The following is a 17047-nucleotide window of genomic DNA, read 5'->3' on the forward strand; positions in this document are numbered from 1 at the left end:
ACGCTTGGTGCATTGTTAAAAATTTTCTAAAAGATTTAGAGTCTAAGGTGTCGTTTGGTTTACAGTAAAAAAAAAAAAAATAAATAAAAATAAAATAAAATAAAAAAAGAAACATGGGAATTGGGCGTTCTTAGGAATTGCAAAATGAGTAAGTTGTTTGATTGAATAAAGTTTGGTGAAATAGGAAAGTAGAACTTCCTAGCTAGGAATTTTCAATTCTTACAAAATATAGGAATTTACGTACCTAGTCTTCTCTAGATAAGTTGAAATTCTTATGGAATTTTACTTCCCTCATTACTAACAAAACAATTTCAAGAAATTTCCATAAATTTGATTATGGAATTTAATTCCAATAATTTGATGTTTGTGGAATTTTCGCTATGTTAATCAAACGACACCTACACTGCCTGATTCATTGGTTCTAGTTGATAGAGCCAAAAACATAAAATAAAATAGTACAAGTAACAATGAGTCACAAGTTCACAACTAATCCATGTGATGATGTGATTGTGTGATTATAGCATTGTACGTACATAATACTAGGTTAGCGTTTAACGTTGTTAAATGGGATTCAGCTAGGGACTGTGTGGACGATATCTTTCTCTCATCATGCGACCCCGCTGACGCAAGTATACTGACGCAATCTTGCAACTACTATGTAAACTAAAATATAGTTGTGTTTAGTTCACACAATCTGATTATATTTTAATTTTTATGATCTAAATTTCAGATTTATTTAAACTTTAACCTTCCTTAGTCATACCCTAATTCTTAAGGTTTAAAATTGTAAAATGAGATATTATTAATTTTGTACACCGGTTTGAAATTAATCCTATTACGCTTGAAGTACTTTTTGAAATGGGCACAACCAGGCCATGTGGTTTTAATAGAACAATCGTTTAAAATTAATATATAAACTTGTAGAAATGAAGGAGCAAATAACATGACCGTGTGGGTTGAGATAAATGGACGGGTACCATTATGCTAAGAGTTCATTTTAGCAAACTACTCGCTCCGTCCCTCAATTTGCCTCAGCTTATTTTCCAATTAAATCTGTCCTTTTAAGTTCACTTCATACTATTTTTGGTAGTAAAAACACACGCATCTTTACTCGTACAACCACTACAAGAATTAATCGCACAACTCTTCTCTTGCATCAACTCTTTAACCAAAAATTTAAAAAGTAAATTCTTTGGGCTTGTTTGGTAAATGGCTTTTCATTAGCTTTTTTATTGGCTTTTGGCTTTTTCATTTGGTCAAACATCCAAAATTTTTGTTTGGTAAATGGCTTTTTAATGAAAAAGCTACTTGGAGTAGCTTTTGACTTTTAGCAACCTAAGTTACTAATAACATCCAACAGCCAATTTTACCAAATATGTTTTTAGACTAATAAAAAGTCAAACAGCCAATAAAAAAGCCAATACAAACAGCCAGTCAAACCAGCCAATCAAACTAGCCAGCAGCCAATTGCCAAACAAGGCCTTTATCTTAATGGGGCAAAAAAATAAGAGGCAGAGGGCATAGACAATTACATAACCGAGTAATGCTTCTTTCATTAGGAAACATGTGTTATTGCGCATGCTATATATTTTTTGATCTCTGTCCTACATGTATAATTGCGTCCCTAAGCTCACCCTAATGGTGAGTAACGAGAGAATAATTTAAGGAAAATCTTAGCAAGGGAAACTTTGTAGTCATTGTTGAGTATCTGAGGGTTCATTTGATACTGAAAACCAAATTTGACAGAGAAAACCAAAAATAATTAAAACCTTATGATTTTTATTGTAAAATTAACATATTTATTACAAGTTTGCCTTTTTTTTAAATTTAATTTAAGCTAATTATACGGCCTATATTATACAAGTATGATATATATTAAACAATTAAAACAAAAACAAAAAATACTTTAAATTGACAATGAAGTAAAACAATTAAAACAAAAATGTACTAAAAGTCCCTTATATTCCTATAATGTAGGTTTTAGGATTTTTTAATCTTATCATACAAAAGAGTGAGTTTTTCCATGTTAAATCCTTAATTTGTGTTTCTTGTTTATATAATAGTCCGTAGTAACTAGTAATCTCTTCTATTATACATTGCTTTATATGATTCTTTGGTTATTATTGTTTGTTGAGTTGATTAGTCAATAAATATCTACATCCAGGACAATAATTGTTTTGGCTGGTCTGGTTAGCAATTTTAATTTAGAGATAGTCCCTTACTATTTTAGTTAAAAGTTTCTTTTTATGGTCCTTACATCATGACCATCCAACTTATGTTTTGATTGCTATTTTTATGCAATACATTGTACGAGTATCAATTTTTCCCTTCAATTCCAAATAATAGTCATTGTCACACATTTTTAGGAAGGTGAATTAAAAAAAATGATAAGGTGAATACATGTGTTATTTGATTTTTTAACAGTAAATAAAAAATAATTAAAAATTTTAAAAAAGATACTTTATATTACTCCCTCCGTTTCATAATGTTAGTCTCATATACTATTTTGGGCGTTTCAAAAAGATATACCCATATTGAATATATTTAATTTATAACTTGATTTTTTTTTTGAATTAATAAGTTGTGGATTGATGACATAACTCTAAGTAAGGAAATCTTTACCTTAATATGCAATTATGAGTTTTGCTTTCCTAATAAAAAATTTAAAAAGTTAAATAAGGTAAACTAATTATGAATTATGTTGTACTTTAATGTTAGATTCCAAATATATTTCTTTTCTTATTTTATGTGATTGATTCCATATAAGACTAACATTATGAAACGGATGGAGTAAGATTTAGTTGATTAATGTTAAAAAGAAATAAATATTGATAAAATAAAACTTTTATTTAGGGACAAATGTACGGTTCAGGTAAAATGATACGAAGTATTTTTATTTGAAAACGGATAGATTTTGTGGGTGTGTGGGGATAGGTATTTCTTTGTATTTAAATACGTGCCTTCTTAGCTAGGCTCTTACACATTTCAAGCCTGGTTCTCTATTCCCAAAATCCCCAAGATAAGAAGACTCTAGAATACAATTCCTAGATTTTTGTAAACAAGTACCCTAAATTTAGGAGTAAAACCCTAAATTAAAGCTTTATTACATATGGAGAAGATCATGAAAGTAACAAGGCAAGAAGCAGTGGTAGTGGTGCCAGAAAAACCCTCAAGAAGAGAACTAAAAGAGCTATCAGACATAGATGATCAACAAGGCCTTCGAGTTCGACCTCAAGTGATCATGGCTTTCAAAGCGAACCGATCAAAAGCTGGGAAAGATCCAGCGAAAGTGATCAAGGAGGCTCTTGCAAAAGTCCTAGTGTACTACTACCCTTTCGCCGGTAGGCTAAGGGAAGGGCCAAATAGGAAGTTGATGGTTGATTGTAACGACGAAGGTGTGTTGTTTATTGAAGCAGACGCCAATGTTCGTTTGGAGGAGATTCGAACTCGAATTCTACCTCCATGTCCTTTGTTGGAGGACTTCCTTTATGATGTCCCTGGCTCCAAGGGGATCATAGGTTGCCCCTTGTTGCTATTTCAGGTATGTTCTTGTACTCACTCCTTAAAAATCAACTCCTTTTTCATGTGGATCGTCTATTCCAAAAAGATTACCTCATTTCATATTTAGTTAGCACACACTTTTAAGGGAGCCCCAGCTTCATCCTAATAAATTAAACAAAAATTCGTTTATCAAGTGGTAAAACTGTAAATAAATAACCAAAATGTCCAGTTAGCATGGTCTTTTCGTAATTATATTAGCAATTGTATGACACATAATTTATTTTTTAAAAAAAAAGTTGATTTTTTGACAATCATAAGGTTATAAACTTGTATTTTCTCATTTTTTTTTTACTTTAATTCAAACAAAAGTTATATTAATGCAGGTGACTCATTTAATTTGCGGTGGTTTTATATTGGGAGTAAGATTCAACCATACAGTGTGTGATACACCAGGATTTGCGCAACTATTGCAAGCAATGGCTGAATTATCAAGAGGTTTACCAAAACCTTCAGTTATGCCTCTTTGGAAAAGGGAGCTTCTGACCGCTAAAAACCCCCCGCGAGTGACTTGCGCTCATCTTGAATATGAAGAGGTAAATCAAATTTTGAAAGAATTTCTTCACAATTCGTACTATGATAGCTACTTTACTAGTTTACTTCATCTATCGTGAAATAAACAAGATAAGTATAGTACTCAGTGTAATGTAACGACATTAAAAATATATATAATAAAATGCAATTTTAAAAATAAATTAGTAAGGCACATAGCGCATTTATTATGCTATTGTTGAATCACGCACTCTCGTATATTTTTCCGATTTTTTATTACTTGTAATATTTTTAGTTTCATAATATACTCAATTAACGTAAGGATATACAGTGAGTCTCTTATCAGGTTAGTTGTTTGCACAAAAGTCTTTGGTAGGACGGCTTGGACCATTTAACTTTTTACATCATGAATGTTGATAGAGTAAAGCGATGGCTGAAAATAAAATGTAGGGAATAATAATTTAGTATTAATAACTAATGGATTATTAACCTTTAACCTAATTCTTTTACTCCTTTTTTCTATATTTACTTGTCCTCTTTGACCCATTTTATAAGTAATTTTTTGGATTTGTTGGGCAATTCAAATAGAACGAGGGTAACTTTTTTCATTATTAGTAATTTCTCATCTAATAAATTGGAACATGTTAGGGTGACTTTAAGAAGGAATTTTGTAAGAACAAATGTTTACAAATATTAATAAAAATAACAAAATATTAATTAAACATCAATGACAAATTATATATTTATCTTGAAAAAATTCTTCATTTATAAATCCTCTTACATACCCTTGTCTTGACAAAGTTTTATTATGTTCAATCATCATGAGAGCAATGAAAAATAATTTTCTAAAAGAAATATTTTTTATTTCCTCACATCACCTTTATTATTTGGAAATTTAGCCAACAACTACCTTATAAGTTATCACTTTAATTTGTTATCAACAATACAACCTTGTACTTCAAAATTTGTGAACAATACCGATAATTGATTTTAATTATTATATATTTTTTTCAAGTAGGCAGGAGAAATAAATCATGAACAACAATTTAAGGATGGAGGCAACATGGTCCGAGGATGCTTCCACTTTGGTCCGAAACAAATACGAGCAATCCGCAACCTTTTTCCTACCAACGTACAACACTCTAGCTCGACGTTTGAGCTACTATGTGCATTCATGTGGAGATGTCGTACGATTGCCCTTCAACCCGAACCTGAGGAAATCGTTAAGTTTTCGATGTACATAAGTATACGAGGAAAACAATTCACGTCTTTACCAACCGGTTACTATGGTAATGCAGTTGTTTGCCCTGCAGTAGCCACAAAAGCTAAGGATTTGTTACGCGAAAATTCATGGACTTATGCCTTACAATTAGTAAAGGAATCAAAAGAAAAGGCGAATGAGGAATACGTGAGATCTATGTTAGATTATACGGTTAGTAATGGAAGGCCGGATTATACGGAGTATTTGCATTGGATGACCACAAATCATGTGTACGTAGGACTCGAAAAGGTTGATTTTGGGTGGGGAACTCCGTTGTATGCCGGAGTTCCTAGGCCACATTTTGTGCAAAGTATGTTTACACGGTTTGAGAATGATAGAGGAGAAATGGTTAGGGTTGTGCTTATGCTTTTGCCTTTACAAGCTATGAGTAGGTTAAAGGAAGAGTTGCGAAAAATCGTTGGTGATCAACGTGAAAGCTCACGTATTATACAAGCAAGTTATGAGATTGCTAGGCTTTAGATTGCTAAATGCATGTACAACTTTCGTTAAATGTTATGTACAACTTTAAAATATTTTATATCTCACAAATAATACCCAAAGTTGCACATACATTTAACGGAGGTAATAGTTAAATCGCTTAATTACGTGTGAATTAAAATGGTTGATGATTTTGAAGATTAAGGTCGATTTTTAAAGCTTCCGGGTTTGGTACTCTTTCATTGCTTAATTAAATGTGCAAGAATGTAGGATTAATAGAGATTTCCAAATTGATGAATAGTGATTCCTAAAATCGAGTATAACATTATTTACATACTATGTTAGCATTGAGTTAGTGGTATGATACTTACTTATTAGAAGATTAAGCATGTTTTATTAATAATGTTAAGTAAGATATGAAGTATTGGGACATGATTCCAATTTTTAATGATGTTTATTACTTCTTACTATTGAGAGAGTTGTTATTGTATGCCCCTACTACATATTTACGTAGTAAATGGAATGTGTCAATGCACTAGAACGTTATTCTGAGCAGGTTGACTTGTAAAAGATAGTTTTGGCTCAATAGGGTTCTCCTTATTACCTATCAAAAGAGAAAAAAAAAACAATATATATATATATATATACTTATAATAGAGATATAAGAAAGTGAAGCTATGGATTGGCAAACATAATATGAGACACGTCGCAATAAATAAATAAAATAATGTGGTAGTTTTGATTTATTTGCCATTGTTATACATCTAGTATGTTATGAGTGTTGTAAAATAAGTGTTTCAAAGGCTACGAATAATAGAATGAAAAATGTAATAGTTTGATCAAAAAGAAGATGGTGTGGCATGACTTCGTCACTGCCTTTGAATACTGCCTTTGAAAACGAATTCCGGCGCAACTGAGGTGTACATTGTATCGTCGATATGTTCCCTAAGGTTACACACCACTCTCACTCAAAGGCACTTTTGGATGAGAGGTGGAGTCATATAAACTTATGCCCAAAGAACAAATGTGTTTAGCTAGTTTTTTGTGTATGATGTATCTCCAAGAAGAAGATAACCAAGCCAGATATATAAGAATGGAGTTTCAAGCTAGAGGATGAATCTAGACATCAAAAGGTGATTAAATCACCATAAACATCCACTTCAATGGGAGGTTACAAGAGAATCCAAGAGATGAAGGAAGAATACCAAAAGGTGAATGTAAGTAGACATGAAAAAGTCTACTCCATAACCCACTTGTGGGCAATCGTTGTTGGCCACAACCTACTTGTGGAGTAGGCTGATTTTTCTTATAAAATAGACATAAAAAGACTACTCCACAACCCACTTGTGGGCAATCGTTGTTGGCCACAACCTACTTGTGGAGTAGGCTGATTTTTCTTATAAAATAGACATAAAAAGTCTACTCCACAACCCACTTGTGGGCGATTGTTGTAGGCCATGACCTCATCGTGAAGTAAACTGATCAACTACCAAAAAGTATGGTTTTTACTCTCTTTAATCCAACAATGAGTTTAGCGAAAATAATTCCCTAATTGATCTGATGTCAAAACATTATTATTTTTTGTGAAACCGCTAGTTGGGTTCGTTTGACATCGTTGCGGTTTTTTTTTTTTTGATTTTTTTTATTTTTCAAAATCATATATATATGTCATAAAATGAATCAAAAATTAGTCAAATTTATTAAGGTATTGATAATTTTGAAAATTGACAACAGAAAAGTGGAAACATCTTTTTCTTGTTTCTGTTTTTGGTTTTTTGTTTTAAAAAAAAGACTAAAAATCGAAAATAAAAAACGATGTCAAACAAGGCCTCAATTAGTGGTTATGTGGAACCAATTAAATATATTGATTGACAAAAAAAAATGATGACATGGACAATTTGGAAGAATTTTATTTAAAAATGGAATAGTAATTAGTGAATTTTGGTATACAAAGTCTTATATGTGACTGGTAACACAAGGGGGTTACTTCATTAGTGTTATAGGGGTTATTTGGTCAGTGTTACATGGTTACCCATGCCCACGTTAAATGGGTTACTTGGTCATTATTACAAGGGTTATTCGGTCGATATTAAAAGGGTTATTCGTCGGTATTAAAAAGGTTACTCGGTATTATAGAGGTTACTTTGTTCTTTTATAAGAGACCACACGTTGTGACCAGCCGTATACAAAATGGACTGATATTAGTATCTTCAAACAATTTCTACCAAGATTATATCGAAAAAAAAAAAAGCATAATTCACCCAATTGCAAAAGATTATTTTCCCTATAGACTAAACCAAAAACTTTGTCGGGGACTTTACTAAGGCAAAAATAAACGAAAACAAAGAGTACACAAAAGGTCCCGCTTTCATTATTAAAAGGCTGTTGCTGGCTTGCTGCAAATGGTATTGGACATTCCTGGCTCATTAGACCATTCATGTGTTGTTGGCCCATTTTGTAACTTTACATTCATGGCCCAACGCTTTTACCATATTATCATTTTATGATGTTCACAATCTTCACATTATCACAATGTTCATCAAATATACTTTCTAAACTTTTTACTACTATTAACTTCGGATACAATGTACATGTATAATTTGCTTAAGTTACATCTTATGATTTACTAGTTTTGGCCCCGTACGATGCCTGAATTGTTTATTTAATTTTTAGATATTTTTTTATATGTAATAGTTGTAATTAATTTTATAAGAACCTTAAAAAGTTTAACTCTAAAATAAATTTTTTATTCTATACAAATCTACTAGATTCAATTATCTACAATCATACATATAGAACCTTAGAAGTCCTGTCAAAATAATCTTTATATCGACTGCGCGACGCTACACTTGGCGAAAGATTTAAATGTCAAGTGTTGTTATCTCGTGTTTTGGCTAAAATATTAAGGCTTGTTCTCATTTACTGAATTAAACTAAACTTATTAGAGCTGAACTGAACTGAATTGATCTGAATATTTTATGAGAGAAGGAAATTAGGAGCTGATTTAAATTGAACTGAACTTATTAGAGCTCAACTGAACTGAAATAAAAATAAGCTGATGAGAACAGGGCCTTAGTTTTATTAAATTCTATTTATGAGGTAAATAACACAATAGTAAGATATTTTGTAAAAGTTATAATTTATTTTATACATATGAAATATTAGAAGTCCTATAATAAATAAAACTCAAAAATAATTTTTTTTTATCCTAAACAAATCTATCGGATTCAATTATCTACCATCATACGTGTTAAAATAATTTTTTTTTTTATTTTATACATCACCAACGTGGCGCGACACTGGACGAAAACATGAAACACCAAATGTCGCCTTCTCGTGCTCTGACTAAAAGTTTAGCTTTATATTTTAGTTATATATGATAATTGTAAAATTCTCAGTAGTAGCATTTAATTTTTGCTACATTAAAATGGTGATCCTCTTTTTTTAATGCAAAATGACCCCAATTAAGATTTCATTCTCACTTTTTTTTTTTAACTAAAGCGAACCTACGCCTACGCACGCAATTTATCCAATTTTTAATTAAGATAATCTTGACATATGTTATGTCAAAGAAATTAAAGATATAAGCTATAGGAATGATTTCTTTTATTTAAAGAGTTGTCATTAAAATTTTCTCCTAACAAAATGACAGAAGAATTATTATATAGATTTTTTATTCGGAGCTCCTCTTAATGAGAAAATGATTAAAAAGCATTCTCGATTGTACTTTAATTTTCATCCATAACAATTAGGAAATTTTGTCTATAACTATCCTAAAGATATGGTCATTTGTGAACAACTACCCATTTTTTTATTTGTTTAGAACTACCCAAAAATTATGAAACGTTTGGATAGCACTACCCATTAACGTTTTCCGTCCAATTAAGACGTTATTGGGCCCACTTATTCACTTTTTCCACTTAATTAACCCCCCTAATTTACCTTCTCTCTCCCCCCTAATTAACTTCCCCTCCATTCTCACTCAAAAATCCAATAGTACATACGTACTCAATCAATTGAACACAAATTCTCAATTATTCAAGTAATGTTTCACACTTTCCTTTTAATTCATGGTTTATTGTATTTGTTTACAAGTTTTAATTGAACGTAATGAACATAATTAGAGTGTAAATTAGTGATTCGGATTAGGATTTATGGGTTCAAATAAATTTGGGAGTTTTGATTTCTAGTGTTTAGGGCTTCAATTGAGTTCTAGGTTTCGGTTATTTTGACTTTGAGATTGAATTCAATTGCATTTTAATTACTAATTGGCCATTGCAATTGATAGGATGTCTAATTGACCATTGTAATTAATAGGTTGTCTAAATTTGGGGGTTTTAATTTCTAAGGTTTAGGAGAAGTTAATTAGGGAGGAAAGAGAAGGTAATTAGGGGATTAATTAAGTGGGAAAAGTGAAAAGGTGGGCCCCATTAACGTTTTTTTGACGAAAAACGTTAATGGGTAGTGTTATCCAAACTTTTCTTAACTTGTGGGTAGTTCTTAACAAATTAAAAAAAAAAAAAGAAAAAAAAAACGGATAATTGTTCACAAATGACCCTATCTTTAGGGTGATTCTAGACAAAATATCCTAACAATTATTTTAATTTGCCAAAAATAAATATAAAAAATACTTCACTACTTTATGAATGGATTTGAAAAATGCATTAGCAATGAAATGTTTCGAAATATAGTGTGTTCTTAACTTAACTACAGACAGCAGAGTTGCATGCAGGAGGACTGCAGGAGCAGGACTTTGGTCCGCGCCGTTCTGTTCCCCCTTTAGCTTGTGTGCTAAAAACTCTCAACTTACGTGGGAAAGAAAGAAGCTTGTTCTATTTACGGAGCTATGGTTAGGCCAGTTAGTTAATGCTGGAAGGTTATAGAAGACGAAAACGATGGATGTCCTGGGGCTATCTTGATCATCCTTATTTTTATCATACTTTTATTTACATCATCATCATTACTTTATGTATGCGTCTTTAACATCTTCCATTTATTAATTAAGCTATAAGCTTACCAGTAACACACAAAATAATACCTTACTACCTTCACATAACTTAAGCTAAACATGATCTTAATTATTTGATTTGGTCGCATGCATTCTAATACAATTAAAGTTGATCTGATTGGACATTAGCTTAATTAATTTATTGAATCTAGCAATATAATTGTGAAACTGATTCACTTAAACTTGAATCAGAAAATGAGAGAGAGAAAATGCAGAATTAATTTGGGAATTTATTTCTCAGAATGTATCAAAATGAATGTACAGCTTGTAAATACTAAATAGTATTTATAGCCTACCTTCTAACTAACTTGCTGACTAGGAAAAACTATAAATATAAAATACAAATAATGTAACAATATTGTTGAGGTGTCCAATTCTGTTACACTTCATAACAGAATGTTGAAGCTTCTAGAGGAAGCTGTTGTACATTCTACATTGTGGCAACAGAGGATTCAGGAACTACAATTCAATTCCTAGCTTGAGCACCAAAGTCATGTGTTGTTCAGCACCAAGGGGTTTTGTCATTATATCAGCTAATTGTTCTGCAGAGCTGACATGCTGAATCTTGATGAAACCAGATTCTTCCTGACATAATGCACTATTTTAAGATGTTTAGTCCGTTCATGCATATAAGGATTTTCTGCAATATGTTGTGCAGAAATGTTGTCACAAAACAAGGTAATTGGCAAAGGAGGAGATACTTGCAAGTCAGAAAGCAAGTTATTGATCCAATTAAGCTCACTTGTAGTATGACTCATACTACAATATTCTGCTTCAGTAGAACTCTTGGAAACCACCTTTTGTTTCTTAGTCTTCCAAGAAATCAAGGATGATCCCATAAACACACAATAACCAGTCAGAGATCTAAGCTAGCAGAGAAATCACAAGAGCCACAGTCTTCATCACAGTAAGCTTAAACCTTCAATGAAGAATTTGCTGAGTAAAACAAACCATGATGCAGAGAGCCTTTCAAATACCTCAATACATGATGTGCAACTTGAAAGTGAGGAATTCTAGGATCAGCAAGGAACTGACTTAAATGTTGTACAACATATGAGATGTCAGGCCTTGTCATATTGAGATATAACAGTTTGCTAATTATTCTTCTGTAGACTTCAGGATCAGCTATTCTTTCACCATCAAACTTGTTAAGCTTCAATCCTCTAGGCAAAGGAAACTTAGCAGGCCTACAATCCATCATAGAAATATTGTATCAAAGAAAGATTTGTACAAGCAATAAGTAGATTGATGTATCAAAGAAAGATTTGTACCAGCAATAAGTCGATCATCCACATATGTGACCACAATTGTAAAATCAATTCCAAAAGAAGAAGTGAACATAGAATAGTCATACTTGGATTGTATGAAACCAAGTGACTTCAAAAATCTGCTAAGTTCCAGATTCCATTGTTTAAACCCATAGAATAGTCCATATAAGGATCTCTTTAACTTGCAAACATGTCCATGTTTGGCTTTAGTGTAACCAGGAGGAGGATGCATGTATAGCTCTTCATCAACATATCCATGCAAGAATGCATTATTAATATCCAATTGATGCAACTCCATTTCACAAGCTGCTACAAGAGCAATGACAAGTCTGACAGTTGTAAACTTTGCAATTGGACTGAAAGTATGCCTATAATCTTTCCCCTTTAATCTGTCTATCACCTCTTGCAACAAGTCTTCCTTTGCATCTTTCAACTGTACCATCAGGGTTAAATTTGGTTTTATAAACCCATGTACATCTAATAGGTTTAACTCATTTTGGATAATCAACAATATCCCAAGTACCATTTTTCTCCAAAACATCAAGCTCCTTATTCATGGCCTCAAACCATTTAGGATCTTGCTTAGCTTGATTATAGGATGCAGGTTCAACATTTGACAGCAAATTAGCCAAACTAGGAAGCTGATCTTTGTGTAAAGAAGACAGAACAGGGCAAGCATAAGCATTGAAACTAAAGGAACTAGAAGAGCTTGCTTGACCAGGAAGACCAGCAGGAGAAACAATAAATCCTTCCAACTTAAAAGAAGGTTTAATTGGTCTAGATGACCTTCTCAAAACAGGTGGATTAGACCTGATATCATAACCAACTGGAGCAGGAACTTCAGTGACAGGAACAGAATCAGAAGAAACAATAGTATCTTGCACTGTATGTTGTGCATTTGAGATAGAGTCAAAAGAAGAAGAAGCAAGAGACTCAGAAGACCCTTGGACTTTAGGAAAAACAGGAATATCAATTGGATAAAATACAAGATTAACCATAGAACCATGTTGAGAAGAAGAGTTAGCAGATTCCCCGATACTAGAACTATCAGCTTTGAAAGGAAAAGTATCTTCAAAGAAAGTGAAATCCCTGTTCAAAACAACTTTCTTACTTTCCAAATCATACAGTTTGTAACCGTTTTGACCATAAGGATACCCTAAGAAAATACACTTCTTAGCCCTGCTAGCAAACTTGTCAGAAGTTTTATGAGCAGCATAACACAAACAGCCAATAACCCTCAAATGATCATAAATAGGCAATTTCTTCATCAAGCATTCATAAGATGTTTTCCAATTTAGCACTGAACTAGGCATGAGATTAATCAAATACTCCCTCCGTCCCAAATTACTCACAACAGTTTAACTTTTTACACTATTCACACATCTCACTTTGACCATCTTTTTTAGCTATTATATGAAAGTCAATGTAATCATGTAAGATGTTGTTGGGCCTATTTTAATGTATAGTTTCTTAATATAAACTTTTTATAACTTATTTAAATATATAATAAAAGATATCAACGGTCAAACATGTGCATCGGCAAGCGTGTCCAGTCAAAATGTTGTAAGTAAACTAAGACGGAGGGAGTAGGTTGCAGCAAGTAAGCAATCACCCCAAAACCTGGTTGGCAAACCAGCATGAAATCTCACAGCCCTAGCAGTTTCAAGAAGATGTTTGTGCTTTCATTCCACCCTACCATTTTGCTGAGTTACCCCGGCAGACTTTTTGATGAATTATCCCTTTATCAGAAAACAGAACAGAACAGAACAAACATCTTGGATAATCTCAGTCCCATTATCACTCCTAATAATCTTGACATAAGAAGAAAACTGATTTGCTACATAGGCCAGAAAACCCTTGATAATAGCAGGAACTTGAGTCTTATTATGGACCAAATGAGTCCAAGTTACTCTTGAAAAATCATCAAGAATAGTAAGAAAGTAATGAGCACTAGTTAAAGTAGGATGTCTATATGGTCCCCAAAGGTCAACATGTATTAACTCAAAAAACAAGAAGCATGAGAAGTAGAAATAGGAAAGGGATGTTCATGAGCTTATGCAAAAATACATGACTCACAACCAAAATCACTATTTTTATTTGATTCAAAAGGAACTGTCAATTTGGACAAGTTCTGTACAGAGATATTGTAGACACCCAAATGTGTCTCCCCAAAACCAAACCTAGTGATGAATACCTTTCACGTCATTTGATTATCGAACGAGGTGAGAGTGTGAAAGGTCTAGTGATGAGGATGTTTTTATTAAAATATTTCTTTTCTTACTCTATTTATGAAAAATAGTCAGTCCAATTTGGTTTGGTCCATGGTAAGGGTCCAATAATAGTGTAGTTGGATTGGGTTCGAAAAGAGCTTTCCAATGATATATTATAAGCCCAATTCCGATGAATAATTAGGAAGTTATGGATTATATTAAATTGGGCTCGAAATGATTTTTATATGCGGCCTAATGATCTAGAGGAGGGCCTATTAATTATTATTCCTAAGGTTATTAGGATTGATTTTAATCTTCTAGAATATTTAGAAGGTTCCTTTTAATTCTAATGAGATTAGGATTGATAATTATATTTTAAAGAGTTTTATTTTGAATAAAATATGTGATTTGGCACAAATATGATTTTAATCTGCTTAACGCGGAATTTGCTGCTTAATCATATTAAGAAGAGGATTCCGTACAAAAGTGCGTTTTATCTTTTAATTAGTGCCAAACGACAAAGTCTGTCGCCTGGCGACAGATGCTAGTTTTATTCCGAATAGGACTTGATTTGATTTCGTCCTATTTTTCCAATAAATAAGGTCGTATCTCCTCCGTTTTCATTCATCAACAATCAATAATCATCATTATTCACAACCATCTAATTCTATTCTCTCTGAAATCTAGAAGCTTTCTCTCTATTCTTTTTCTAAACCTTCCCTTTTACAAAATTCCACATTCACAAGTTCTAGACACACCTAGCCAAGTTCGAAGTTGCCTTCGCCCTAGACGTGAAAGAAAGAGATACGAGGCATCGAAGTAAGTACTTTAATGGCTTTATTGATATAGAAATCATGTTTAGATTATTTTGTTAATCCCTAATATCATGTTAGGATCTTATATTGCTTCCTAGTATCATGTTTAGTGTTAACTAATATTTCTAATATCATATATGTTTATGATGCTTCCTATTTCTTTCTAATATCATGTTAGTGTCATGTTAGGGATAAAGATCTGATCTTTAATGTTTAGTGACATGCTAGGGTTTGTTATTAATCTTGTTAGTATCATGCCTAGGATCTTGCTATTATTATTGCTTTGAGATTGAGATTATTATGATGATAATTGTTGTTATGTTGCTTGATATTTATTATTGTTATTGCTTGATCACGCCCTCTCTTGCAGGTTTAAAGGGAATTTGTACTTGTAATCACGCTTAATAAGATAATTAATAATCTTGTTTAAGGCTAATATGATTATAATTCAAGTGATCGCCAATAATAGGTTTGTTTATGCATTAATATTCAACCAACATAAATAAACAGGTTTAGGGTTAACCTATTGATTGTATGTTAGTCAGAAAGCGCACATGAATACGAGAAAAATAAAGTAGAGGCCTATTTAGGGCAGGTTCAATCTCTTTTAGGTTGGATTTGTACCTTCATCCCCGAACTTCCAGTCATGGTTCCAGACCTATTGGAGTTAACGATCTCCTGGATCGTTAAAGGGTGTAACCTTCACCCTGTGAACGGTTTACAAGTTCCTAAAACTTGTTGGCGACTCTTTTACTCTAGCTTCCTTCCCTTTGGACGCCACCATGCTTAAGTGTATGATCACAATGGGGCTCAAGTGTCGGATGCTTGAAATATTCCCTACAGATATGTCCAAGCCTAGCATGAAATAAACTAAGCTTAGGTCTAGAAGAACTAGCTTGACAAGAAACAGAAGAAAGATTCATATTCAAAGGTTTATTTAAGCTAGAAATAGAAGAAGAACTGAACTTGTAAAGCCCAGCTTGTTTGATGCCAACAACTCTAATTTTCTTAGTGATTGAGACCTGAAAAACATATGAATCATGCTTAAAATTGGAAATCAAATTATTTTGTTCTAACAGTCTTCCTACTGATAAAAGATTGTGTTTAAAGTCAGGTATAAGAAGAACATTTTTTAGTGTGATTTCAGGTATTAAAAGAACAGTGCCAATATGAGTTACATGTTTTATATGACCATCTGGTAAACAGTAACTGGTTTAGGCAGCAAACTGCAGGTAGTTAACATGTTCTTATTACATACCATATGATCTATAGCACCAGTGTTAACAATCCAATCTGATTCTAGAAAGCATCTTAAATCAGAATCAACATTAGAAGCAGTAGTTATACCTGCAAAGTTGACTGAAACACTACTAAAATCTGCTGCCTAATGTTGCTTTCCCTTCATCATCTCCTTATAGACAGCACTTACAAGAGCAGTATCAACAGGAGTATCCTTAACAAAAACCATTCCATCATCAAAATCCAGAGGAGTATCATGAACTGGAAACTCAGAAGCATTTGTTGCAAACTTGGACACATTACCAGTGCCACCAGACTGTTTATTTCTCATAGCAACATACCAAGTAGGAAAACCATGAAGATTAAAACAAGCAACCATAATATGTCCAAACTTCTTGCAATGATCACATTTTCTGTCAGATTTATCAATTCTATCAAACTTGAAACGTTTCACATCTCGAGTACCAGATTGAGAGCTTTGAGAATTCTGAGAGAACTGATTGTTCTTGAAAGTAGCAAATGCACTAATTTGAGAAGAAACATTAACCTTCTCATTTAGCTTATGTTGCCTCTCAATCTGTAATAGCCTATAATATGCTCGATTCACAGTAGGCAAAGGATCCATACTGATGATATTATTCTTAGCGGAATCATAATCTCTATTTAGTCCAGCTAAAGCTTAATCAACTTCTGCTTTTGATCAGTAGCAAAAATCTTCCTCAAGATTCCACAAGTATAACGAGCTAATGCTCCACAAT

General features: G+C 32.6%; 2 protein-coding genes across 2 annotated transcripts; one reads left to right on the forward strand and one right to left on the reverse strand.

Moving 5' to 3' along the window:
• The first annotated feature begins 3002 nt into the window (after positions 1-3002).
• Positions 3003-5933, forward strand: LOC145569028 (alcohol acyl transferase 1 allele GSd-like). Its single transcript, XM_081628402.1, has 3 exons — positions 3003-3541; positions 3885-4094; positions 5069-5933. The coding sequence occupies exons 1-3, from the start codon at positions 3110-3112 to the stop codon at positions 5789-5791; spliced, it is 1365 nt and encodes a 454-aa protein (XP_081484528.1). The 5' UTR covers positions 3003-3109; the 3' UTR covers positions 5792-5933.
• A 6583-nt stretch (positions 5934-12516) lies between these two features.
• Positions 12517-16914, reverse strand: LOC145566749 (uncharacterized). Its single transcript, XM_081626069.1, has 5 exons — positions 16445-16914; positions 16309-16360; positions 15876-16072; positions 13798-13993; positions 12517-13287 (listed from the first exon to the last, which is right to left on the reverse strand). Exons 1-5 carry the CDS (start codon positions 16912-16914, stop codon positions 12517-12519), a joined length of 1686 nt encoding a protein of 561 aa, XP_081482195.1.
• Positions 16915-17047: the final 133 nt, after the last annotated feature.

The sequence above is a fragment of the Chenopodium album genome, chromosome 11, assembly GCF_948465745.1.
Source record: "Chenopodium album chromosome 11, dcCheAlbu1.1, whole genome shotgun sequence".
In the NCBI taxonomy this organism is placed as follows: Eukaryota; Viridiplantae; Streptophyta; class Magnoliopsida; order Caryophyllales; family Amaranthaceae; genus Chenopodium; species Chenopodium album.